The sequence below is a fragment of the Neopsephotus bourkii genome, unplaced genomic scaffold, assembly GCF_033783945.1.
Source record: "Neopsephotus bourkii isolate Nb327-2 ecotype Australia unplaced genomic scaffold, CSIRO-AGI_Nbou_v1 NB_1740, whole genome shotgun sequence".
NCBI classification, from domain to species: domain Eukaryota; kingdom Metazoa; phylum Chordata; class Aves; order Psittaciformes; family Psittacidae; genus Neopsephotus; species Neopsephotus bourkii.
The window spans coordinates 668,778-696,054 of record NW_026902214.1 but is presented as its reverse complement, the minus strand read 5'-3'; the positions used below and the strand labels follow the sequence as shown (position 1 = coordinate 696,054).

At 36.4% G+C, this 27,277-nt stretch overlaps 1 protein-coding gene across 3 annotated transcripts in view; it reads left to right on the top strand.

The window, feature by feature from the left end:
* The window catches only part of SCAMP1 (secretory carrier membrane protein 1), a 73,465-nt gene extending 49,515 nt beyond the window's left edge, over positions 1 to 23,950 (top strand). For 2 of the 3 annotated variants that reach the window (XM_061376808.1, XM_061376807.1), the window contains 7 exons: positions 6,963 to 7,061; positions 7,327 to 7,438; positions 11,069 to 11,197; positions 17,150 to 17,309; positions 18,998 to 19,099; positions 20,932 to 21,049; positions 22,902 to 23,950. In XM_061376808.1, the coding sequence (XP_061232792.1) occupies positions 6,963 to 7,061; positions 7,327 to 7,438; positions 11,069 to 11,197; positions 17,150 to 17,309; positions 18,998 to 19,099; positions 20,932 to 21,049; positions 22,902 to 23,066 (885 nt within the window). In that variant the 3' untranslated portion in view covers positions 23,067 to 23,950. The remainder of the gene's footprint in view (positions 1 to 6,962; positions 7,062 to 7,326; positions 7,439 to 11,068; positions 11,198 to 17,149; positions 17,310 to 18,997; positions 19,100 to 20,931; positions 21,050 to 22,901) is intronic. The other variant, XM_061376809.1, reaches the window with a different exon arrangement.
* The last annotated feature ends 3,327 nt before the right edge of the window (positions 23,951 to 27,277 follow it).

The following is a 27,277-nucleotide window of genomic DNA, read 5'->3' as shown; positions in this document are numbered from 1 at the left end:
CCATGAAATATTTGGAGGATTAAATGGGTAAGTTGATTTAAGTGAGCTTTGACCGGTTAAGGAACACTGGCTCCCAGAAAGGGAGGCAAAACAGAACTGTATTTTTTTTTTACCCTGTTGAGTAAGACTTCTGATAGTCTGTCCTTATGCTTTTCTGAATTCTTCTTGCTTTAAAGCTTGTGAGTGTAGAACACCTCGTCAGTGTCTTGCTTTTGATTTTCTTTTCACTCAATGAAAGAAGGTGGTGTTCAGAATGAGAAAAAAATTGCATTTAAATAACAGTCCACAAGCTATGTGCAGTTGTGCTGTAGAAAAAGGAGTAATTTATGTTCAAGCAACATAGTTGGGTTTTGGCTCCTATTTATATGGATTTAGTTTACCTTGTGCTTATTTTTATCCACAGTTGAGGGGGGTCGGGGGCAGGGTGCATGAAGCACATAGGGAATAGGGTGTAACAGCATTTTTCAGTGGTTACTTTTATTAGTAAAGATCTTTTACAAGTGTATGGATGATTTGTGTCTCTCAGTATAATTTATAAACATTCAAATACAGTTTTTTCAAATGTAGGCTTATTTCCCATGGCAAATCTGATAGGGCTGGTAGGAAATGTTGGTATTTGAAACTTCGTAATTGTCACAGATGGCATGGCACACTTCACTCTAAAGAGAGAAGCAGCAGTATGTTTATAAAACAGTGATTTAACGGTTTGATAGTAAACATGACAGTGCTTCAATAAAATACAATAGCAAGGTAAATGTGATTATTTACTGCATAGAGGTCAGGATTAGACAAAACTGTCAGACTGTCAACTGTCAAAACTGTTGATTCCTGAGTTCAGAAGGGACACCCTTGCTTTCTGTATTTCTTCCAGAGGAGCGTTTAGGTGCGGATGCATCCAGACTTAGTCCCAGACGTCATCAGTGATTTATATTTAAAGGGTTATATATGGACAGTCAATCCTTAATATCACTTAGCTAAAATTTCAAAGTTTAGCATGCTGTTAATTACTCAGCGCAACTCTGTTGCAGCAAGGAATCTCTCAACCCAGAGGAGTAACCTTGAGATGTGTCTCTGCTCAAAGGGAGATCCTGGCCTGCAGCCAGCTGCCATGCAGGAAGGCTCAACATGCCCTGGGCTGTCCACTATTTATGGAGTGAGCTAATTGATTCATACACGTTTGCACACCAACTATTGAAGTTAGTTTCTTCCAAATTTGATCTGGACCTAAACCAGCACTGTGGTTAGGTGGTTGCACTGCTTAAATTAGCCCTTGGCTGCTGTGTTATCTCTCTCCCCCAAATCCAATTTGAGTTATGCAGCTGCCACAAGCAGAAGCATCCATTAGACTGCCACTGGAGGTTATCACTTAAGCTGAATCACAGGAAACAAAGGTCAGGTTGGGGCAGCAGGTGTAGAGTTCACAGTCACAGCAGTGCAACATTAGGGGTTCATACAGTGTTAAAATGCTACACTGGAACAAGCTTGGTTTTGATGAGTTGTGGATTAGCTGTTCAAGGCAGAGTTTTTTCAACTAGCAAGAATATTAAATAAGTCTTCATTTTTTTTTTCTCTGAACTCACAATATCAGAAATTATCTTTCTGAAGCTTGAAGAGTTTAAAAAATGCTTTGTATTGACCTAAGTTAGAAAGACGGTAGGTCTTGTACAAAACAACAATCTAGAGCTACTCTGACATTTTTTTAATTACTTGTGCACTTATTTTAACATGCAGCTCTGTTGAAAGAGGAAAATTGAGTACTGGCTTTGAACAGTCAGCTGTGCATGTATAAAACGTTCTAATTGCTCATTACAGATGTCACTTGTATAGAAAAATTGGGAAGATGGGGAAAGTCTTTTAAGTCGGTGTTCAGATCTACTGTATATGGGCTGTATTCATGGACTGTGATTCAATTAATAATCTATGAGACATTACTAAATTAATAAAAACTGTCTACTGAATGAGTTTTCTGTAGAGGAAAAGAGCTTCCACAGGTTTTCCTGCAGAAGACAAGAATGAAAGAGTAAAGTATATGTTCAGCTAAGAGTGAAGTAATCATCTAACCGTTAGATGATGTACTCCTCTTCCTCTGTTTCTTGTGGATGCTGAATATCTGAGTATTTATTCCGTAGTTATATGTATCTGCAGCAATGTGCCTGAGGTACCTGAGGATATGCTTACAATTCCATGTAATCTGCTCTCTTTTCCTAGCAGCTTTGGGTACAAGAGAAGGTCATACTATGCATGTAGAAATAAATGTATGTGACAGGACTAAGGGAAGAGACAGTGGAAGTGAATGCCTTTAAGGGCTGGATAAACAGAGCTAGAAACATGGGCTGTGAATTTTAGACTTAGAGGATTGCAGTGTCTGTCAGTGTCGGGATAGAAATTACTCTGCATTTTGTGTCTTGCTCAGAGCAAAAGCATCCAGATAGTTTCTGGGGGCTTTGATTTGCTGCTGTTCCTTTTTCCACATTTGTTGGGAAGCTGAGTCATCTTGAACAATTTTGTGCAGGTAATCCCACTTCAAATGTTTGGAAACCACAGTGGTGTGAGTGAGCAGAAAGCATGCAAGCTGGTGGTAGCAAAATATGTCCTGAAGACTTTTATGCTCTTTAGTTTGAGAATTACTGGTCTGTAAGACTTCAAATTATATTTGTTTCACTACAAGTAATAATGTATAGTTGTAGTTCTTAAGGAAGCTGAGAATGGTATGCTTCAATTGGAAATCCAAATTTGTAGTGGTAGTGGTAAGATGGTACATTTCATTCTATAGCATTAATGCAGCAATAACCTTTTTTCTGCCTTCCTTTCAAATTCAAGTTACTAAAGCATGCTGGACTGCAAAAATATTTCTTCTTTGAGAAAGTGACTTCAAACTCTAAACACTGACATTTGTTATTTTAGCTTAGTTGTGTTTTACTTTTGCCAAGGGAGATTCTTCCTACCAGTTCTTGGTTAGATAGGATGGGGGGGAAATGAATTCTACTTTTTCTCAGTATCCCTTATTCTAGTACTGAGAAAATATTTCAGTATATTCACCTTTTATCAGTCAAATTATATCCTTCACATCAGCACTGGGAAATTTGATAGGAATATAACATGCGAGATGTAATGGGGAAAGTGAACTGGTGTAGGAGATAATAGGTGTCAGGCATTACGACCTTGACATCTAAGAAGAGAAATGAGGAATATTCTTGGTATAAATGTCAGATAAAATATCACTGCCTGCATCTTCAGTGGTTTTGTCTCCAGCTCTAACAGTCGTCATGGAGATTACTTTGTGTCTTTTTTCATGTTTCTGAAATTAAGAAGGAGCAGATGAGATTAGCAATTAGTATTTCTGCTTCATCATGTAATGAAAATACATTTAAAGAAGGCTTTTACTTTCTCCCTGGTTCTTCAAGTTTTGCTAATGTGTGTTGAACTCCTTCGAGCACTGTGTATATATGTGTAACATGAATAGACACAATAATGCGTACAGCAGTCATTTTCAAATTGCTGCATTAAAAATTTGGAAAAAAAATATTAGTAGAGTTGAGGTGGTTTTAAGAGACATTTAAATGTTTTTGGGTAGGTTTTTTTTTTCTTCCTATTAGATTCCTGGGTAGCTCCTCTCTTTCTGTCTTGCATCCAAACACAGTGAAGTGTTTATAAGAAACCAGATTGATCATCCACACCTGGCTTCTTGATGGAAATAGGTAGTCAGCTGAGTGTTAAGAAAAGAAAGATGGAAAATTATTAAAGCATGAACTGGAACATATCTCAGCTGACTTCATAACAGAGGAAGGAAAACTGACAGCTCTCACACTCACTGGAAAGGAGCAGTGGGGTATGACTCCGTGTATCTCTGTTCTGTGTAAATCTGATAGTTTTATGTTGGGGTGTTGTTAAAGGCAATGCCTTGTCTGTGGCAGCTTGTGTAGCTGGCCATTCTAGTGCCCTTGTGTGTGCAGGTGTGTGTGTATTTGTATGCATCCCTGGGATACACACTAAACATGCTACTAGCTGAACCTGGAGGCAGGAAAGCCATAGCTGTCTTCAGCAACCTGAAATGGATAGCCTTCAAAGAGTCTCAGGAGAGCTGGACTGGGCTCCAGCAGTCAGAAGGGAGGAGTCCCCAGGTCTCAGAGCATCCCAGAAGTGGTAGGCTTTGTAATATTCCTTAACAGGTTTTGTTCCCCAGCCCCTCTTTCTTGGGATTCCAGAATTCACAGACTGCTACAAATTCTTCCAGTGGCACAGGCTTCTGTGTAGGCAGCAGGTCTTTTACACAACTATCATTATGTGCACAACCAACAGCAAGTCTTAACCATATAGATGATCATATTAGCATATTATGGAACATAATGTAGAAATTTGAATCAGAAGAATCTTGTACATAACTAGTACCTTATATTAATGTCATGTGTGCTGTTGGTTGACATCTTCGTTTCTGTAGCTTGTGACCTTTCTGATTGTTTTCTTTATTCATATGCATATATACATGTATCAGTCATTAGCAGCACTGTAGGCTGTTCAGTAAAAGCAGCTTTCAAATATACTTTGAATTCATTGTTCAGATATTTTCTAGTCTGATAATCCACCTTTTTACACTATTACAGGTAGTATTGCTATTACTTTTTTTACAGTATTATGGAGGGGTGCTGTAGTACTTGTGGGAAAATATGAACAGTCCTGGTTATTAGTCTGGCAGGCAGCTGCTTATTAGTTATGCTTTCAAAGCTATTGTTACCTTTTTTTTCTTATCTTTTTGGCTTTCTTTTAGCATTGCTGTGGCCTACAATGCATAATGCATTAGTTTTTATTCAGTAGCTTTCTGTTATTGTGGTTCAGGTTTTCTGTCTTACTTTGAAGTAGAAAATGGTTGTAAAGTTTTTGTAGGAGTTCTTGTACAGGCCTTTACCACAGTATACTCCAACATAAGGAATTAATTAACTGTCTTTAACCAGCTTCAGAGAATCATAGAATCATTTAGGTTGAAAAGACCTTAAGAATTATGAAGTCCAGTTAACGGTTAACATATCAGTGTCAGGTCCACTTCTAAATCATGTTCCTAAGCACCAACATCTATAGGTCTTTTAAATACCTCAGGGGTGATGACTCAACTTCTTCCCTGGGCAGCCTGTTTGAGTGCTTGACCACCCATTTTGTGAAGAAATTTTTCCTAACAACAATCAAAACTTCCCCTGGCGTAACTCCTCTGGCCCTGTCACTTAAGAAAAGAGACTGACCCCCACCCCATGCAGCTTCCTCTGAGGTAGTTGTAGAGTGTGATAAGGTCCCTTCTGAGCCTCCTTTTCTCCATGCTAAGCCACCCCATTTTCCCTCAGCTGTTCCTCATCAGACTTGTGCTTCAGGCCCTTCACAAGCTCCTCAATATCTGTCTTGTTCTGAGGGTCCCAGAACTGAACACAGGATTTGAGGTGCAGTTTCACTGTGCTGAGTACAGGGGGATGACTGCTGCACTGGCCCTGCTGGCCACGCTACTGCTGATACAGACCAGGATGCTATTAGCATTCTTGGCCACCTGGGCATAATCTGGCTCATGTTCAACTGGCTGTTGACCAGCACACACAGGTCCTTTTCTGTCCACTCTTCCCCAAGCCTGTAATGTTGCAATGAGGTTGTTGTGACCCAAGAGCAGGACTTGGCATTTAACCTTCAGTTGTCTTCATTCCATAGTACCAAGTAATCTTTCTTAGGATGAAAAACTTAAATCATCAAGCATTTGAGAAATGAGATCTCTCTGGTATATCAGTATTCTGTTATGAATTGATGGATAAAGTGGAAAGAGAATTTTGAAATGCTGGAATCAGCTGATGTTGCTGAGATGTACTGCAGTATCACACAGAGATGGAGTTTACTCAAACACAGGTTTTCTCCTCAGTGTGCTGCATTCATGCATTTCAAAAGATGATTAGAAAATGTGCAGACAACCTGCACCAAGTCATAATTTTCCAAGTGATATTTAGTTACTCCTGCTTTGTTTTAAAGTGTTTTAGTGTTGAAAACATTTCTCACTGTATTTTTGTTTTTTATTTCAGTCTTACTGGGAACAAATGTCTCTGCCTTAAAAAATCAGAGAGTGGGAAAGTCTTGCATGTTGCAGGTTCTACACGGAGAAAGAATTGTAGTTTCCCCAAATGTGTTTAAGAATAAAATAACATCATAGTAGTGCTGTACAGATCTGCTTTGGTAAAGTTCAGTTGATAACTGCAATCCAGGTAATATTTTTTCCCTAGTAGCTTCTGGTCAGCGTTGCGTATGACAGATGTGGGCAAAGTCAGAGATGATGACCGTAAGGGATGGGAATAAGGGGAGAATTTAAAAAAGGGAAAAAAAAAAAAAAAAAGAGAGGACTACTTGTGAGCTGTATTCTTATAGGTGGTAACCAAGTGAATGAATTGCCACTGGTACTTGAAACTGAATACAGGGGTACATGCTGGCAGAGTAGTTGAGCAGTAGATTATGGATCTTGAATTGGAACATTTAATATGGTACCTTGTTTCTCTAGTTAGCTAGGTGATATATGGCTTTGTTAAGTAGGCGGCCCTGGAAGACACTAGTAGAAAGCTCTGGAAGACATTACTAATAAACGGCATAATGTTTCAGAGTATGAATAAATCACTGTTAAATCCTGCAATTCTCTTAAACAATAACTGCCCTTTCATATTCACATCTGAACAAAGTCAAAATTCTGTTTGCTATCTGCTGATCCATAAGGTTCCGTGTGTGTTTATAGCAAGTCTTGCAGTGTAAAACCAAGTAAGTAGAACACTGCACCAGAGAATACAGTTATCTTCTTTTTCATGAAGATTATAATATTGCAGGCAGCACACCGGATTTTCAGTTTGTCAGTAATGCTTCCTTTAAAACAGTTATATTGGTTCTTACAGAGTTAATGAAAAGATGTTTATTAGAGTTGGAAACTCTCTCCTTATAATTGTCTCTTGTTTTCTTAGCCTCCTCCAGGAAATGTGAAAATGCCTAATGTACCCAGTACCCAGCCAGCAATAATGAAACCAACAGAAGAACCACCTGCTTACACACAAATTGCAAAGGTTTGTCTGCAACTTCAGGCACTAGGTTCCATTTCATTATAAGTATTTAAATACACTTGTGAAATAATGTATTTATTTCTGGAATAAGGTATTCCCAATGATTTATGAAAATTAATACTGCCTTTAAGTAATCAGTTAATGCATAAATTTGTGCAATATTAGGCCACTTTTCATCCATAGCTGGAGATGCTTAATTATAGAAAACAGACTTGGAATTTTTATTTTGTATTTTTAATTGATATCTAACTATGCTTGGTTTGTTCAGGAGCATGCCTTGGCCCAGGCAGAACTGCTAAAGCGTCAAGAAGAACTGGAAAGAAAAGCAGCTGAATTAGATCGCAGAGAAAGGGAAATGCAGAGTCTCAATCAGCAGGGGGGTATGCATGAAAAAAATACTTCTTTAAATTGCAGATACTTAGCATTTTCTTAGAAACTGTTTTAGTATTACAGTGACATTTTGAAACAGGTCGAAGAGGAGGGTTTATAATCTTTTCAGGAAAAGAAAGTTTATCTCCCTTGAGACAGTGCATACAGTGAAAAACTGTCCTGTCCTGTGTAGATTTTCAATGTTAAAATTTTAAGTTTGGCCTTAAGGTGTTATTCTCTTGCTATCGGCTATTTTTATTCTAGGTTAATATGTAAGTATGCAATTCAGTAGAAATGGAGCATTTAGAGAAGTAGTAAAAGTAACTTCGTAAGGAAAATATCTTTTATTTCTGTAAGTATTTATAGATGTAGGAGAACTTACCTGTTTTAAAACATTTTCTTTTTATCATCTCTTGCTGTGTTACAGACAATAGTCTATGCAAATAGCAGAAATATATATTACTAATTTTCTATTTTTCAAGACACATTGGAACCTGTAGTCAAGATCAGTAATCTCACTTTGCTTCAAATTGTCTGCTGCACAAAACCATGAGGTTTTGTACAGCAGTTTCACAAATGAGAAGATTTACATCTCCTTAACTGAAGATACTTTGCTAAAAGTAGATCTGTGGGAATATTTCTTTTCAAAAGGAAAAATTTCAGTCTAAAGTTAGGAAAAAAGCTAAAACATAACACTGTGCAAGGTCAACTTTGTGTGGTCTTCTCACTTGTATCTAGAATACTGACTGTTTTGTTTCCACATGTGCTGGTGTTTTTTAAAATATGCATTGGTTCAATTCCAGATAACATAATTGCTTAGTAATTCAAAGTCTTGTGAATTTTGTAAGTAGAGTGTTTCAGTTGGAAGGGGCCTACAATGATAATCTAGCCCATCTGCCTGACCACTTCAAGGCTGACCAAAAGTTAGAGCATGTTATTAAGGGCATTGTCCAAATGCCGCTTAAACACCAGCAGGCTTGGGTCATTGACCACCTCTCTAGGAAGCCTGTTCAAGGGTTTGACCACCCTCTCAGTAAAGAAACGCTTCTCAATGTTCCATCTAAACCTCCGGTAGCGCAGCATTTAACCATTTCCATGCATCCTGTCACTGGATACCTGGGAGAAAAGCTCAGCACCTCTGTCTCCACTTCCTCAGGAAGCTGTAGAGAGCAGTCATATATGCCAGTCATTTGCTAGGATCTGGAAGTGGGAAATTGCTATTCTTCTTCTGAGGAAAAGAATCACAGTGATTTTGTTCCTTCATTAAGACATTTTTATTTTCTTCATATTTGTTCTTTCCAGTATCTCTATTAAATCTCTGTACCTCTTCTCCCAGACAGTGGGTATTTTTGTTGTGTTCTTTTTTGTTGTTTGTTTTTTTTTTTTTTTCTTATTTCCTTATTTCCTTCTCCATCTGTTGCCTTTCATATAATTTCACTAACTTACAATGATGGTCTGGGTTGATTGCTTTTCTCTTCCTGGCTTTAGGGACAGTTTTGTTCGTCTGTATCTTAGAGATATCTTAGGTCATTTCTAAAATGGGTAATATTAGGTTGCAGTTGTTCACATCAAAATGATTGAAGAGTCCATGAAGAATCTAAAGGATTCTTTAGGAAGGCTGAGCAGAAAAAAAGAGGGATTTTAAAGTGTTAAAGAAGATGCTATTTTTTTTTTTCACCAAATGACTCTGTAAAAGATGCTGCAAATCAGGAATCATCTATTGTGACTGAGAAGAAAAACACTTTAGAGTTGTCTTGATTGGAGGACAGGGTCTTTTGCAATACTCTAGCTATTTGCATTCAATTTAAGATACTGGCTGCCATCTAGGAAACTGTCATGCATAACTAACTACGGTGCAAAAATCTTCAGGCTGATAGGTCAGCTCAGCCTTTGATCTTTCTGCTCAGGTCCTGCACACCATTGCATTTGAACTAGTTAAGGTGTGCTGCTTCCTAATTCAGCTAGCTCATTTGGGCGTGCCTGAAAATCCCTTTCTATGTTTGCACAAAGCTTGTGTGGGGTTGTCTGCATATGTAGTGTAGACATGCCATTAAAGTTAATACACCTTCTGGTGGTAATCTGTGTTGAATAAAATAACACTGAGCTAGCTTTTTGCTCATCAAGGTGCGGTCTTCAAATATGAATATCCAGACCATATTTAGAAAAAAATCTCTTGGTTTTTGATCTCAGACTGTCTCACCAAGCTGTCTTAATTGAAAATTTTGAAACCTGTGCCACAGCAGTGGGAAAACACTTAAAATAAAATTCTTAAATAACATCTTGCATTATTACAAGATACCTGAATTTTTCCATAACTCTGTCTTTGAACTGTTATTGCTGACAGAAAGAACCATATACTGTGGGAATGAATATCTGAGTTATTATAAGGTATTTTTTGCATAAGAAATCACAAAGTAGTTTGTAATATAAATGGGAATATTACTTGATTGCCTTCAGTATGCTCCCTCTCCCAGTCTCCTGCTCTGAAAAGCCTGGTAAAAATTTCAGTAGAAGAGGCAGAAAAGTTAACAGATATGTAGTACTTTGGACCTGTTTGGGCAGAACTACCAGCTTCATCTTGTCTGAGTGGGGAAACAAAACATATGTAAGCTTTGCAAGTTTTCCGTTCTTATCAGATGAACTGCTAATAAAGATAAGTTTGAAGATAGCAGTTGCAAGCAAAACTTGTCAGAATTTCTTGTAAAGGTTAGCCTTTAGGTGAGTCTCTAGTTCAGCTCTGCTTTTTGAACATGGTGATTAATGTATTTCTTGCATCCAGAATTTGAAATGCTAGGGTAAAGGTATGTTGCAGTTATCTCAGTTGAATCTCTGAGTCTGCTTCTGTTTGGCAGAGTGCATACTCTAGCCTGTGAGCAGATCAGCATACAGGAAATTCAAGTGTCTGATACCACATCCTTTATGGTGTTCTTACTCTGTCACACAACTGTATGCAGTTGTAATAAATACAGTGATGCTGTAGGCATCTTCTTGAAATGAAGAGTAGTTAGACTATTTCAATAGCTGCCTTTCTTGAGGCTTTTGGGCTTTTAGATAAAGTTTTGACTGTAAGCTATATTGAGACCTAGTTCAAAGTGTTAGAAGTGGACTGTAGTGATAGGACAAGGAGTAATGGGTTCAAACATAAATAAGGGAATTTTAGGTTAGATATGAGGAAGAAGTTCTTTACTGTGAGGGTGGTGAGGCACTGGAATGGGTTGCCCAAGGAAGTTGTGAATGTTCCATCCCTGGCAGTGTTCAAGGCCAGGTTGGATGGAGTCTTGGGTGACGTCGTTTAGTGCGAGGTGTCCCTGTCCATGGCAGGGGGGTTGGAACTAGATGATCTTAAGGCCCTTTCCAGCCTAAACATCCATGATTCTAAAGAGCCTGGTGTTAAAAATACGAAGATTCTGAGAATGAAGAATGCTTTTCAGTCCCCAGTCTTTGTATTCAACGAAGAATTGTGTTTATTGTGGAACTGGAGGGAAATGTATACTGAGACAAGGAGGGTTTTGGTAGCCCAAGTTATCCAAATGCTTGTGAACTCGTGCATGAAACAATTTGAACAAGTTCAAATGTGTATCTCTAGTATACAAAAATTAAAACTGTATTATAAGGCTCTGGGGTTTTTTTCTGTTTTGCAGGTAGAAAAAATAACTGGCCTCCTCTTCCTGAGAATTTTCCAGTAGGACCTTGTTTCTACCAGGACTTTTCTGTAGACATTCCTGTAGAATTCCAGAAGACAGTAAAGGTTATGTACTATTTGTGGATGTGTAAGTATTTTCGTTCTTTCTTTTTTTTTTAATTTTTATTTCTCAGAAAACTGAAAGTGCCTATTCAAACTTGATGATACATGGCTGCTGCTTTGGCTTTTGTAATGTTTGTAGCGAGAAGTTATTTTAAATTCAGAAGTCAAATGTTGAAATAAAATATTTCTGGTAGTTTCAATTTTACAGGTATTGAATTATTTCATAGAAAGTTCCACAGAAAAAAAGGAGGAGATTATCCTAAGGCATTTTGGTTCCAGTATATTGCAGTTTTCTAGTTTAAGTATCTCTGTTACTGTAAAATGAGCTTTGACCATTTATTAGCTTTGAAATAATTCTACTAATTTTAACAATTCTAAGTTTTTAAAATCAGCTTATATATTAAGAAATATAATTCACTATCAGTGTTAACAGACTTGTGACTTTAAGTATTGTAATATCCCTTTGCTTTAATATACGTAGTTGCATATCCTTTAATACAGTTTTTAGTCTGTATTGGACACTTAGTATCATTTTAGTCTATTTAAAAAAATAGTGCAAAATAAATCAGCTGAGGAATCAGTCCACGTTAAAACTACCCTTTGTACAATGCTCTACATCATCTTTGTGGGGTTAATTTTGTCCTCATTCAGTGCTGTGTTTTGACTGGAGAAATGCTGCATAAACCAAACGTACAAATGCCACAATATTTGTTTCTTTTGCCTTGTCCACTGTGATGAGAGCCTAATAATTACACTGAGACTGAGGAAATTACAAAGATTTAGGTGCTTTGTTGTGTTTAATATATTGTTATAGTGATAAGGGAATATGAGTTTAAGAGCTTTTCTGTATTTTTTCAAGGCCTCAGATTTAGCTAAATTTCCATAAATTTATCTGGGAATCTGGTAATCTTATTACTGTGATACAACCACATAATTGATACACATAAATGAGCAGTCAGTACCGAATCAAGTTAATTCCACTTCATCATAATCAGCTGTCTATATTCATTTCTGGGTCATTAATTTTGAAATAAGCAACTAAATCCACTGTAGAATATATGACTAGTCACTCTCATAAATTTGACAGACATGGAAGATTTACATGATCAGATACTCCAGAATTCTAGGATAGTTATGAATTCTGGTCATTTGCAGGAGAGTTCTGAAAGCGCTGTATGTACATACAAGGTGAAGTTGGGCGGTGAGAATTGGAATATTAATACTGTTTTTCTTTCTCCTTCTTACGGCAATAAATAGAGGAAGCAGCAACATTATAGTTCAAAATATGTAGGTGTTGTGCTTTTCTAATAATGTGACACAATTTCTTCTAGATAGCCTGAGATTTTTTTAACTGAGTCCTCTTGGTCTTTTCCTTCTTTAACTCTACTGCTGTCTGACTTGGGGATTACTCAGGAATGAAGGAGAAGGGCATAATGAAGGAAAAGACAAAATCTTTGGGCTAGAGAAATACTCAATACAGGATTCCATGTGTTAGAGCTGGCTATTAAATCAGTCCTTGTGAGTTAACTTTTCCAGGATTGTACCTATTTGGTTTGCCTCATTTTTCATTAGAGTGGCTATGCTTCCTCAGTGGAAGCACTTACTACCAGACTGTTTCTGCTTGCTGCTCTGTTCTGTATTTTGTTTCCTTCCCCAGAACTTCATAAGTCTTGTGAAGCCTAGGGGTTCTGTGAACATAAACACATTTGTGTAAATCTAGTACTGAGTGCTCAGCGCTTTGTAAAGTAGGCTAGTTTTCCTCTTTAGCAGTCATAGGAGCAAACCTCTCTTGTTTCAGTATTCTGTGTGTTTTCATATTAGCAGCAGTTTTTGTATTTTTATTATTGGTCTTTGTGTCTCTGCAGAAACTTTTTTGCCTGTTTCAGTTCCGTATGCTCTTTTATCTCATGAGAAGACAATTTATGTGTCAGTATTCCATGAATTCATCCATCTTTTCTCTACTTGTATCAGAAATCAGAGTTTTCTGATTCCTTGATGTAGTTTTATCTTTGCACTTCAACATTGTTGTTTGTTGCCTTGGGAGAACTTTTTTTTTTCCTTCCATTTTACTGGCTGAGTGATCTCATGTTGAATTTGTAAACTGCAGCAATCAATTAGCAATGGATTTTCTCAGCTGCTATGGAGCTTTTCCATTCTATCTTTAGTGACCCTTCCTGTTTAAGTGGCTTTCAAAGAGAATGGCTGGTTTTGTGGCTCTTTAGCACTGAGCGCTACTTTTTAGGTGTTCCTGTGCTGTTAATAGTGTCTCTTGACCTGTATCTAACACCAATTTTTTTTTCCTCGAAAGCTTGTGTTTTCTAGCTATTTTGCCTGCAGGTTGATAGTGTGTATAAAATGAGCGGTACCAGTTCTTGAAGAATATTTGTTATTTGAAGTTACAAACTGAAGAGCTGCTTAATCTCATGAAAGCTTTGTGGTATTTGGGTTTGTCACTTTATATAGGTTATGAATGTTTCGATTTTCTATGAAAAAAACTTTTTAAAAGTTTTCAAAGACCAGTGACGTAAAATTGTGGATTCTGGTAGAAAACCAATACCATAAAGTGCCAACTTTTATGGTATTTTTTTCTGTTTAGGACACTTTCATCTCATCTATCCTTCTGACTGAGGATACCATCAATAGCACACATATCAATCTGTGCTGACGTTTGTTCTGCCTGTTCTTGAGAACTTCCAAGGATGGACACTTTCCCTCCAAGCCCATTCTAGTGTCTTGCTGTCTTTTACTGTTAAAAGCTGTTTCTCAGTATATAATTTAATTCTCCTTTCTGTGTTTGATCTTCCCTGTGGTGCCCACTGTTGTTATGGAGAATGCATGCATCCTCCTTAGTCATCTCCTTTTGGCTAAATTAGCATAGTTTACTCAGCCTTTCTTTGTAGGTTATGTTTTCTAGAGATCTGATTGCTTGGTTGATGTCTTAGAGATTCATTCCATATTATTATGGATCTTTTAGTGTGTAGTGTCAAGAAATGTGGACCTTGTACAGTATTTTAGCTGAAGTCCTAATGTACTGTGTAGAGAAGAAAAACCACCTTCATATTTTTGATAGCATGTGTTTGTTACGGGTTGAACTAAGCCAAATGTTTTTGAATATTTTTTTTCTTATGGAAAATACTTGCGTTGTTCGTAAGGTTTGTTTGCATGTATTTTGCTCACTCCAACTCAAAAAAGAGCACAACAGACAAGGAGCTACCTTTGAAGGCATTCTGTGCTCCAAGGTTGTATGTAATCAGACTTCACCAGCTTTGTCTGCACTTGCTGGTTGCCTTGTGGCTTCAAAACCCTTCATTTTGTAGGCATCGCATTTGCCTTACTGCAGTCCATTACAGAGCAACAGTCCAGCTGATTCCTGGGAAGAAGCGCATTCTTTCGTCATTTGTTGTAGTGAGGACTTTGGTTTCCCTGGAATACGATCAGTAAAACATTATTGTAATGAAACCTATTAACAGAAATCTGTCTTCACAGAATCCTAAATGGGACTGCAAAATAATAATCTCAAGAAGTAGATGCTGAATAGCATCTATATACGTAAAGACCATACATGGTCTTTACATATATATATAAAGACCGTATATATATATATATATAAAGACCATATATATATATATATATATAAAGACCATACATGGTCTTTACCTACAACTCACTTGCAAGGATTAATGTTTGATAAAGTGTAGTTAATTAAGACAGGGGATGTATATCTAAGTAGAATTGTTCTGTACAAGGAAGTTGAATAAAAGTCGAGTTGAATCTCAGTATGTATTAAAATAATGTAATTTGCCATTGTTGACTCTTACTCTGGCACAATGAATGCCCTTTTCTCATTTTCAACCTCAGCTGCTTCAACAGCTAAACAAGGAGAAGGATTTCTTAGGTCACTTCACACTAAGTACTGTGTTGGTATAGCTGTGAAGTTTTTGTCATATAGATATCATGTGTTGCAGACTTCTGCCAAAGCCTTAGGTGATTTCAGCCCCCAGGTGATCATTGTCTTAAAATAACCTGTGTCATAATTTAATGATACAGGTAGGTGGAAGGTACCTAAAACCATTATCCTGAACATAAAAATACCTGTCCATACAACAGTAGAGCTTTTCTAGGACACTTAGTGAAGGTGCTGGCTCAAAGAACAAATGCATTTTTGTACTTTGCAGCAGACAGAGAGATCAGCAAGTGGAGTGAAGAGAGAATTGTCAGTGAAGTCCCATGTCTTCATATGCAGCTTGCTAATACTTGGTTTTTTATAGCTGAGATTCTCTCTGACAGAAGTGAAGTAGACCCCTATGTTGCTGGCTTTATTGTGCTAAGAGGTATCAATAGCAGGTGTGACATTTCAACCCTCTTCTGCATTGATGGTTGGTTTTTTTAAACTTCTGTTACCACAATTGCAATTACAAAAAAAAAAAACAGGAAAGTTCAAACTCTACCAGAGTGTGGATGTTTCTGGTAATCTGAGGGGTCTCCCTGTTTTCCAGTATTGACTAGAAAATGAAAAAATACCCCTTAGGAAGCTTTCTCATATTTATTAAAGGAAGGCAGGAATTTGGATTTGTATCCTTTGTTGTGCTTTACGGGGCATACACGCAAGTTCTGAAATGAGTGGTTTTGCTGACCTTGTTCAATAGTGCTAAGATATGTAGATGCATTAAATGCCTTTTCCTTAAAAGTACAGTTTTATGTTCCCGGTGATTCTCAGAGGAAAATACGATTTTGTCTGAGGGAAATGTTTTGAGTTTCATCAGCCTTTCATGCAACGGTGTGGGCATTTTGCTTTGAGTTTTCCTGCTTAAGCTGATTTAGGGCTTATTTAAGTACTAGTTAAGAGGGCATCAAAGAGTTTGAGGAGTCTTTTATTCAGAATCTTTTATCATCTTCCAGTTCTTCCATTAACCTTACCTTCTAGTAGAATAAGATGTTTCCTTGAACATAAATAAAAAAATCATTGCTGTAAGGAGCACCTTGTGTGCTCTGTTACACATACTCATACTTTATCGTGGTCCACAAGGACAGAAAATGTCCTCTGAGGTGGCAAAATCACTGCTGAACCACTGGTTATTGCTGAACAAAGGCAGAAATTTATGTTAGTTTTTTAAGTTCGGCAGAGCTAAGTTCTGTGTCAGATATCATGAAGGTAGTAGGTGTAATGTTTCGTAATACTACTGTATCTTTCTCAGAGCTAAGAACTAGATATATTTGAAGTAAGCTGTGAAGTTGTAATGCCAATGCATTTATTTTTGTAGAAATTCAGTAAACTTGTAACAAAGTCTGCCAATGAGATGTTAGTATTGAGCTAAGAATGGAGCACCAAAATGGCAGATATTTAAGACATCTGACAGTACCCATATTAATAAATATTTGAATATGCAATATGTATGAAAGCATCTATGACAGCTTCTTGCAGGTTGTTTTGTTTTTTTTTTTTACTGAGAAGCACTTGCTGGGTGGGGTTTTATTTTTGCTTTATTACATGAAAGACAAAAGAGCTTTCCATTTAAAGATTTTTGGTTTTTAATTCTTATTTTCAAATTAGAATGCATGCAGTGGTAAATACATGATGCATTTTATCTGATTTATAAGCTTTCAAAAAATATTCAGTAGTCTGTTAAATATCTGTATCCTGTTACTGCTGTAGAAAAAGTATCAGTTGCTGCAGCTCTGTTAATTTTGAGTCTGAAAACGTTTTATTTTTATGACATCATTTCTTCCTTCACCATATACCTGCCAGTACTTAAATTTTCATGTTCAATACTTTCACTTGTGAATACAGGGTTTACCTGAAAGTTGTAAAACTATATAAAAGTCAGCTTATTGATGGGGGTATTGAGAGGGGATAGATTTATGGTTTAAATCTGATGATTTGTTTAAAAATGCTCAGTTTAGGTATTACTTTAACAGTTGCAAAAGTTTATTGTATAAACATAACTAAATTAAAATTAATTTGCTTTTGCTTCTACAGTCCATACAGTGACACTGTTTCTTAATATCTTTGGATGTTTGGCCTGGTTTTATGTTGATTCTACGCGAGGAGTTGATTTTGGATTGAGTATTCTCTGGTTCTTGCTTTTTACCCCTTGTTCTTTTGTCTGCTGGTACAGACCACTGTATGGAGCTTTCAGGTAACAACTTTAGCTTGACTTAGAATACTTAAAAACTTGTCAGCATGCATTAACATTCCAGAATTTGCTTGATGATCATTATGATAATACTTTAATATGCTTTCATTAGAAGCAAGTAATGTGTTTGCCATTAATTCAGTTGTTCTATTTGAAACATAGATGGCGATAGTTAAGAATATAAGGGAATATCCGTTAAAGTATTTATAGCTTCTACCATTGACAAAATATTTGTAGGAAATATTTAACTTCGTATTGGGGTGATAACAGTTTTAGGGAAAATTCTCATTAAATCTCTTACCACTTCACACCTAGAATTTCAGTAGGTTAATAGTTAAGAGGATCATAAATTTTTGGCTTCCTGAGCAAATTTCATAAAACTTTACACTTAAAAATCTTACATTAAGTGACCTACAGTGTCTAACTGAAGAAGACTGAGATTCCTAAGAATGACTAGAGCAGGTATAATCATACTACTAATACTAATTTTTTTCCTAGCTTTTAGCAGTTGTTACAAGGCTTCACAAGTGTGAGGTTTTGTAGCTTTATGTTTAAGAAAAGGATGGTGGTTTTGCATGCAAAATTAAACTTTTTTTTTTTCCTTTTTTTTTCTTTGGTGGAAATAAGCATGTAGAGATTCTAAATCCTATACTCTTATATTTCTTTTGGATTTTTTTTCCCACATTGAACTGATTCAGGATATCCTCAGTTAAAATGCACTTATTCTTATAAAGAAAGGTTGATGGCCAGAAACTGAAGTTAAGTGTGGCCTTGAGACTAAATGAGATGTTTCTTTTTGCTAACCCGGGAGGTACCCATACATCTTTGAGGAGTCATATAGTTTAACTTGCATTTGCTCTCTAGTAAATACACAGCTTTTCTTAGTGAATATTGATTGTTGGGAAAACAGTAACTTGCATATTCAACTTCAGTCATTTGCTCAGATGAAAATCTAAATAGTTATTAACTGGTTGAATAAATAGAAATTAACAGGAAGAGCTGTTAATGGCAAAACTAATTCTGTGACTTAACAGAGTGATTTCTTAGAATTCTAGTAGCAAGCATATCATACGATAATTGGTTTTGATAGTAAGAAGTTGAAGTCTTTGACATTTTGCCTGTACACACACGCCCATATATACATGTTTACTTCCAGTCTTTGTCAGGCTGGACTTCTGATAATTCTAACAGCAAACCTATTTCGTATATTTTGCTTTTAAGCAGCAGCTGCATCAGTTATTCTGGTCTGCCCTATGTTGCAGTAATTCCATATTAGATTTAATTTCCTTTTACAAGAAAAATATTTTCTTCTCATCCTGCCAGCACTGTGAACTTCAGTTCAGAAGTGGAGAAGAATTCTGTTCTTCATGCACTGTAGCAAAATTTCTATAGCTAGTACAAGAGGCTCTCCTGTGTGCTGAACAGAACTCTTAAGTAAGGAATAGTATCTTGCTGCTATTCTCATCTCTGTCAGAGGTGCAGATGGCAAAAATACTATCTTAAAGGAGTATCTCTTGTAAATAAACACTCTGCAAAACCACAGAGTTACTTGTACTTTAAGTCTCTGCCAATAAATGAAAGCACTTTTCCTGTAGTTAATACAGAAAAAAATTTTAGAGTTGTACAACAATATTTGCAAAAGGTCATTAATTTACTGGCTGGTTTAATCTTTCCCCCCCCACCTCTTTCAGGAGTGACAGTTCATTCAGATTCTTTGTGTTCTTCTTTGTATATATCTGTCAGTTTGCTGTACATGTACTTCAAGCTGCAGGATTTCAACGATGGGGAAACTGGTGAGTATTCTGTTTGCTGAATTGTATTGCCTGTAAGACACTCATATTTGATACAGCAACTGCCACAGAGTCTCTGTGGGTTGGTGTGGGTTTTTTTGTGTGGTTGGGGTTTGCATTTTTGGAGTTTTCTTAACTAGGAAAAGTGGATGAAAAGTATTTTAAGTGAGTGAGGTACTTCTGTTATTAGGCTGGTCAAAATTTTATCCTTCAATGTAATACATTTATATATTTCTTCCCCTATTTTGGTGGTGTGTGGAGATAACTACTACCCTATATTAAAGATAAAAACATAAGCAAAACTTAGAAAATTAAAATAATTTAGACAATATACTGTTTGCATATCATTATTTTGTATCTTTAAGTATTTCTAGTTACATTAATATACTTACTATTTACTAAGGGAATTTGTTGCTAAAATTTGAAGAATGAGACAAAAGTGTACCTGGGTGAATGCAGTGGTATATCTTTGATAGTTATTGAAAAGCTCATTGTTTGAGTCAGTTCCTTATTGTGAAATAGTTGGTTTTTCTTCTTGATGCTTCTAAGTGTATAAGCTTTAACATGAAGATTTTATATATATTACCTATCTGTATCTATATATATCTTCTGTATAAGTCTTCAAGGTCTGCTATTTAGATCTTACAAGGAAAAGCTGTTGGGAATTGGTCACAGTCCTTGGGGGGGTGGGGGAAACAACGAAACAACACTTGAATTTACTAAAAGCATGGTTGTAGTAGCCAGCTGGTAGCACGGAAAGCTATGACTGGCAGTAGTGTCACAGGGTGATACTTCTCTGCTAACCTCCAAACATACATAGGGCAGAAAAATAGCATTGCTTTAGAACTGTACTGTAAGGAAATATACTGATTTATTATTTTTGCTCTCAAATCCACTATTTTGTTTTTTATGGATACATTGATTGACATTAAAAAAACAAGAAAGCATTTTAAAGGGCCAGCTCTCCATGTATTTGGAGTGTGTTTTTAAGCATACTTGGGGAAGGCAATGGAAAGTAGCCGTATCATCAGAAAATGCTAGCTGCAGTTTGGATTTGGAGTTTTGTGGTAGAGACCAGTTGGACATACGGGATATCAAAGCAGTTTCAAACAGGTAGAGGGAAGTTTTAAGATTGAGTTTACAGAAATTTGTCTTTTTTATTTCTTTTTGTGTGTGTGTGTAAGAATCTTTTCCATATTAGTTTTATTTTTCTCAAGAGAGCCTGCTTGTTGGGGTTTCAAGTTTGATACTGTATTTTTTTCTGTTGGGGTTTCAATTTTGAAGAATGGGGAAATCTTTGAAGTAGATACTAGTAGAGGAATCTTTTCTATTAGTAAGCCACTGCTGTCTACTTCAGAAAATTATCATATTAACCTCAATTGAGAGAGCATCGCTGTGTGGGTACAATTAAATGAGTCTTCCCACATAGAAGCTCTGTGTGGCATGTTTTTGTTTTATGTTTAAAGAACTTAGAAGCTATCTTTTTAGGGACATTTTCACTTCCACAGAATCTTGTAGTCTTAAATCAGTGAAATGACAGTATGACAAAAAATGCTAAAAAGTTGATGAACGGCTCTTAGTTTCTCTGTAACTCTGCTCAAGGATAAGTATCTTTACTATAATTTTTCATGTAGCTGGGAAAAATGGAAACTAAGCCTTAAAAGCATATTACAGAACTGAGATGCGATTGTGCAAATTCCCCATGACTTTTTCTTCACAAATATTCAAAGTTGATCAGAACCAGGAGGTTATAAAGCTGCCCTTGATGTGGATACGTGTGGGTGAGTGGTTCATGTGCTGTACTAGTAAAGTTTGTCCTTTCTTTTTTCCTTCAGTGGGTGGATTTCATCTCTTACTGGTCTGAATAAGAGTATTCCTGTTGGCATTATGATGATAATCATAGCTGCACTTTTCACAGCATCTGCTGTTATCTCATTAGTTATGTTTAAAAAGGTAAGTTATGTATTATTCCCCTCTTCTGTTTCCTATGTTTGATCTGGATTTTGTTTTCCTGCAAGTCCTGAGAGATTCTCTGTCACAAAGTAATGGGGGTGAAATTGTATTCTTGGGGTGTGCCTTACCTATTAACAGCTGCATTTTTTTGCTTATGTTGTGTAATTATGAAATACTGTTTGTACAATACAGTACTATGTATTTTCTGCAAACTAAAATGGGGAAGGGTAGCTCTAAGTAAGAGAAACTCGGGAGTTCTGAGCCTCCCTTTGTGTGGGAGGCAGGCCCACAGTGAAGGGGTAGATGAATGCACTGGACACTCCAGTTGTACCTGTAGAGGTAAGTTGTGATTTCCAAATCTGTGGTAATTCATTAGGCTGAGTGAAGTGTGACTCCAGTGATGGCTAAATTTCAGCTCTGGCCAAATTAATACCCATTAAAATCAATAGAAGAGGGAGATGCCTGGTACCTCAGAAAATTATTTCTCTGCTTCTATTGTTTTAAAATTTGTTGCCAATTAATGATTGCATAGAATGAAAGCTCAAAGATGCTTTTTTCCCTTGGTTGCTTTTTGAGAATTTGCATTCAGAAGACTTAAGTTTAGATACTAAAGTTCTAGTAAGTTTTTGATGTTGTTTACGTAAAATGTAACAGAATTCTGCTGATGATCTTCTGGCAATTCTAATTATTCAACCTCTGCAACAGTTACACGTAACTGTTTTCACATAGCCAAACTCTTTGGCCTATTTACAGCAAGCTGGAAATTTTAAGTATTGCTTGGAGATGTCCCTTCTTATTTTCTGCATAAATACTCGAGTTCAGCAGAAAGAAACAAGTGAGAAAAACATAGGTGGAGCTTTTTTTTTTTTTTTTGTTTACATGCTTCCTACCATATGCAAGTGGATTCTTCTAAAAAAACTGCATACTCAGACGTTATAGCTTCTGGTATATAGCATCCTGTGATAGCTTCATGGATGAGAAACAGTTGTATTTATAGCAAAGATAAAAGTTACAACTTTTAATTTTCATGCTACAGTTGAATGAAAATGTCTTTGCAGTCTTGTTCTACAGCCTTATTGTGACTTGATTGAGTATGAGTCAGAAATAGCATTTTAATTTTAACACTCAAGTAATTGGAAATCACTCAGGATTTGTTTTTTTTGTTGTATGAAAGGTTATATGCCATATTGTTCTGAGTGTAAGTCATTGTTTAATACCTCTGCTTATTATGCAGAGCTATTGATCATCACAGTAACTTAGCAGATACATGTCTGCATTATTAGGCTGTTCTATACAGTTTGATATTCAGTCCTAGCTTAGCTAGTTCTTGTCACTGTATCAGTCAGAGAAATTAAGATGTTTTTTAAAAAATTACCAAAATGTTGTCGACATCGTGGGTTCAAAACTACTTTTCTGGTTTTGATTCCTTGTGTTTTTTTAATGTGCACATTTATGCTTTTAATGAGTACAAGTTGTATACAAATTGATACAGAATACAGTTTTGCCAGCTGTGAACCCTGTGTTACGCAAAGGATGCAGTTTGTTTGTATATTTAAATATGTTATTTCAAACAGGAGATACCACACACATTTTAGTAAATGCCTATGAGACCACTCTGAACTTGCAAAAAGTTACAGGTATTCTTGCAGTCAAACTCTGCATGCAGTGGGGCAGTTTGTTGTAGGGTTTGTGAGGAAAAGGTCAGGTTACTCATTTCCAGATCCTCCCAAACGCCTGAGCAAACCAGCTTTCCCGAACACATGAGTCTGCTTTGTGTTTAAGAATTTGCTATCAGTCTACCAGGAAGTGGAAGGCTGGGCACTGTTTTTTCACTGCATTTCTACCTCCCTAGGTGCACGGTCTCTACCGCACAACCGGTGCCAGTTTTGAGAAAGCACAGCAAGAGTTTGCCACAGGAGTGATGTCCAACAAAACTGTACAGAGTGCTGCAGCCAGCGCCGCATCGACAGCAGCAACCAGTGCAGCTCAGAATGCGTTCAAGGGTAACCGGATGTAGGGAAACAGAAGTCATCACAGTTCTCTTTGATTGTACTTTATTTTCCAGTCACTTAATATATTCCCTAAAAGCCTAGGTCAAAATTCACACAGCATGTTTGCCTCTTTTGCAGCTGTGCATAGATAAAATGGGAAATGTTTGGTTTATCTTATTCTAAATTTATTTCTTTGAAAAACATAACCATTCTTTGCCCTTCTTTAAGGTGTTATATTCTAGAATATAAAGCCTTCCATATTTTCTGGAGGATAAATAATTTCAACAGTTGGCCTGAAAATGAATAACTATCAAGTAACTATTAAGAACTTGGAAGGTTTTTTCATGGTTCACTCTAGTATTTTTTTTTTTTTTTTACCTTCAGGAAAGCACTTTGGATCAATTTATTTTACTTTGTCAGAACTGTTTTCTCTATTTCTACTGTTAAGAAGTGAGGTAGACTGAAAGATGTAGGAAGTGATGTTTGCCTACTGGTTTTGTAGTTTCAGCAGCTGCTGGAGGACAAATAAAAGTAGGATAGATACTACAAATTCTTGGGGATCTTTTAGGATAAGTCTTTTGATATAAAACTGTAAGTTTGCATGAATACTGTTGAGTTTTATCTGATCTTGTTTAAATAGTGTTTTGGTCCAGAATTTATCTGCACCACTTTATAATTATAGCGTTTGTTTGTATGTATTTTCATGGAGTATTCTCTACCTGTGAGAACTGACTGTGGTGCAGAAACATTCTCTGTAATAGAATGTGTAATGCAGTGTACAGTTTAAGGAAGTTAATGGATAGTTTCAATCACAGAGCTAAATGATTATATATTTGCTATCTTTAATTTCAATATTAATGTCTTGGAATAATAATTTTGGTGGGAAATAAACAAGCATTGACTTTTAGAACACTAGTTTCTTGCCCCTTTTCGCTCTTCTACATGCAGTTGTGATTTTGTTGGATTGGGGATTTTTTCGGTTTATTTTGCTTTTGTTAAAGTGTGTTTGTGTTTAACAGTGGTACTAAATATCTAGCCCAGCCATTCTTACTTACTGCTTGTCCAAAAACCTAACTATACAGTATTTAATATTCTAAAAGGAATTGTGTCTAAACCGAAGCTTTTTAAGCAATGGCATTTAACAGATACTTGAATCATTTTAATGTTATCTCAGCCATCTCTATGATGTGATTTAAGCTGGGAGAAAAAAACTTCTAAAGTATTTTCTGTTGGAAAAGTGAAAAATACTCATCTTCAACAAAGTTAAATTTTAAACTTTAAATTTTTTTTTAAATTTTAAACTTTTAAAGTTAAATTTCAACTCACTGAACTGGAGGCTGACAAGGTTAAATTGGTGCTGTGGAACTGAAAATCCATAATGGTACATGCCATGATCTTCTGGAATATAACCAGGTCTTAGTATAATGTCATGTTTTTCTCCTTTGAACATTATTTATTGTAGTCATTGCTTCATGAGTCTTATGCACAAAATTTGGGCTGTTTTTTCAAACTTTGTTTTAGAAAATGGAAACAGGAAGGACCATATCCCACAGCTTGTGTAAGTATCCACTGTGGCTGAAATGAATTCAGCTCTGAAGGCAAACCACCTTTAGTAAGAAGGCATAAAATTCTGAGGCCTTGCCAGAATGTGGACTTACACAGATTCTTTTTCACTGCACTGTATTCAAAATAACAGAACACCATTACAAAAATAAAAAACCTAGCTTAATCCATGGATCAGTATTGTACTGTGAGCATGACGTCCCTATTAGTTTCCTTTCTTCTAATTTCTTTAAATCCAACTTGAATGAATATCCTAGTTTCACCATGCTGAAATTCATATTAATGAATATACTTGCTTCTAAGTGTTCTCTGCATCATGAAGTTAAAAGCAATTTAAATATTCTGTGTAATAGGGGCTCTAAAATTTCATATCACTGGACGTGCTAGCATTGAACTTCAATTTATGTGGAATGTTATTAAAAGCTTTCCAGATAAAAGTCACCATTTTCCATTGAGATTAGGCATTATCTTTCTAGCAGCTGTATATTAAGATTGTTTGTTCCATAGTCTTTTAAATTTAACTTGAACCTTGTGTCTCAGAACCTCTACTATGGATTACTTTAAAATCTAAATTTAAGCAATTCTCTTCATATCTCTTGGATGGTAATTCCAGGGACGTAATTCTTGCAATTTAACTTAGTTGAAGATCGCATAGTAACATACATTACCTAAATATATTCTGGAGAAAAAAACACACCACCCCACATTAGGAATAAAAATTAAATTTCGCAGGTAGACTTCTCCCCAAATGTTTAACGGCTCTTTGGGAAAACTTACTTAATGTTCTCTGTGTATGGAGTGTCGGTTCGTAGTGTCATGGGTTGAATGTATGCATTTAGATGTCCTAAGTGAAACTTAAGGTTCAGTTACACATGAATTGTTTAAACCAGAAATCTCTGACACTTGGCAGCCTAAAAGGGAAGAAGTTTGAGTTTACCCTTGACAACAGAAGGCTGAGACTTCTTAAAGTATTTTCTGCCTGATGAAACTAGATTTTACAGTCTCTTATTATCAGAGTATGGCACCCACATAGGTTGTAATTTTGCAATATTGTAGCAAATTTGAGTACAAAGTATTAAGTTATAACACTGGAATATCAGTAGTCATCTGTAATTTAGAAGTTGGTTTTATTTATCTGAGGGCTGTTTGTATATTTTGTAAATTACTAACAATGCTCTGCCATCCTGGTGAATGTCATGGTTCTGTACAAATGCACCACTTCTGTCCCTCTGTTGCATGTCTGAGTAGCTCAGAAGTTTTGTATATTTATTGTATTAAAACGGTGTCACAGAATAAAAAAGGAGTTTTTTCCTGGGTGTTTGCTCTGTATAGTTTTGACCAATGTAGGGAGTTTTCTTCTAATGGTCAGGGTAACATGCAGGGTGGAATATCTGTATGAAAGCTCATTTGGTTTTATAATCCAGTGCATAAATGGTGTAATTCTGCTAAAATGGGAAAGCAAAATGTCCATTATCAAAATAATACATTAGGGTATTGAGAACCAGTGTACTCAACTGTTAAGATGGAAATTCTTGAACAGTTGCAGCCACTTTCTTCTGCTGTAAACTCACAAGGACTCACAGGTTTGAAGTGAGTAAAACCCTATTCAGAGTAAAATGAAGCTGCTGAAAACAGCACGGCTTTGGTACTGTTTATTTTCCCAATGTCTGCCTATGAATTGACATACCTGCATCACTGCTGTGTCTTGCTTTTTCTTTTTTTCTTAGGCACTGTCACAGTCTGTTGATTTCTTTTCAACTGTAACACATGCCTCGAGTACTGAATTTATGACTGGGTTTTGTTTGAAGGGCAAACTGACTTTAGCTAGTCCACTGTGGCATAGCTGTATTTGGAAATGCACAATACAAAGATCAGTGCTTTGCAATACAGTGAGGATTATTTCAAGGAGGTAGCAGACGTGTGGTTTTGAAGACGCTTGTACATGCATAAATCAGTAGTGAAATTCTTTGTCAGATTGGTCTGTTTCTTTGTAAATTACAGACGTAGGACAGCAGTGGCAGCAGCCTAAGGGAACAGGTTTTGTACTTTCTCAGTAAGCACGATTGTGGAGCATGATACAGTCATGTTTTATGGTTAGAAATACTACACAGTTTTAGAGCTGACGTGGAGAGGGATAATCTGGATTGCTGAGGCTAGTTTTCCTCAAGAAGTTGCAAGCACCACGTTGGGAAGGTATGCATACCTAAAGAAACCAGCGTATTTTAAACTGTGAGAGAACTATGATTAATACCACTCAGAGATACTTCTGGAAAGGCATTTTTCTCAAGGAAAAAGGCCCACACGTGGAGCATTCTGGTTATGAATCAGAAGTAAAGGCACAGTGAATCCGATAATGAAAACCAATGTGTGTTATTTTTCACTCAGTTATATTAATGTGTAAGAATTCGTTGGGGGGGGGGGTCCTCCAAATTTACCCCCCCCTCCAAATTTATTTTATGTCCACAAGTAGCTTTTGTGCTCATCAGCAGAAAAACTGGAAAGGTGCCAGTTTCTTACCTCAGCAGCAGCATTTTAGTTTCACTTATGATAGAATAAATCCCCTGAAGGGGGAAAAAGTGTACTGATGGGAAGTACGATTTGTAGATCACTCTGATCTGTATTTTGTTCTAGAAGAAAATAAATTCATTGTCCAGCTGTTTAATGGCAGCATATA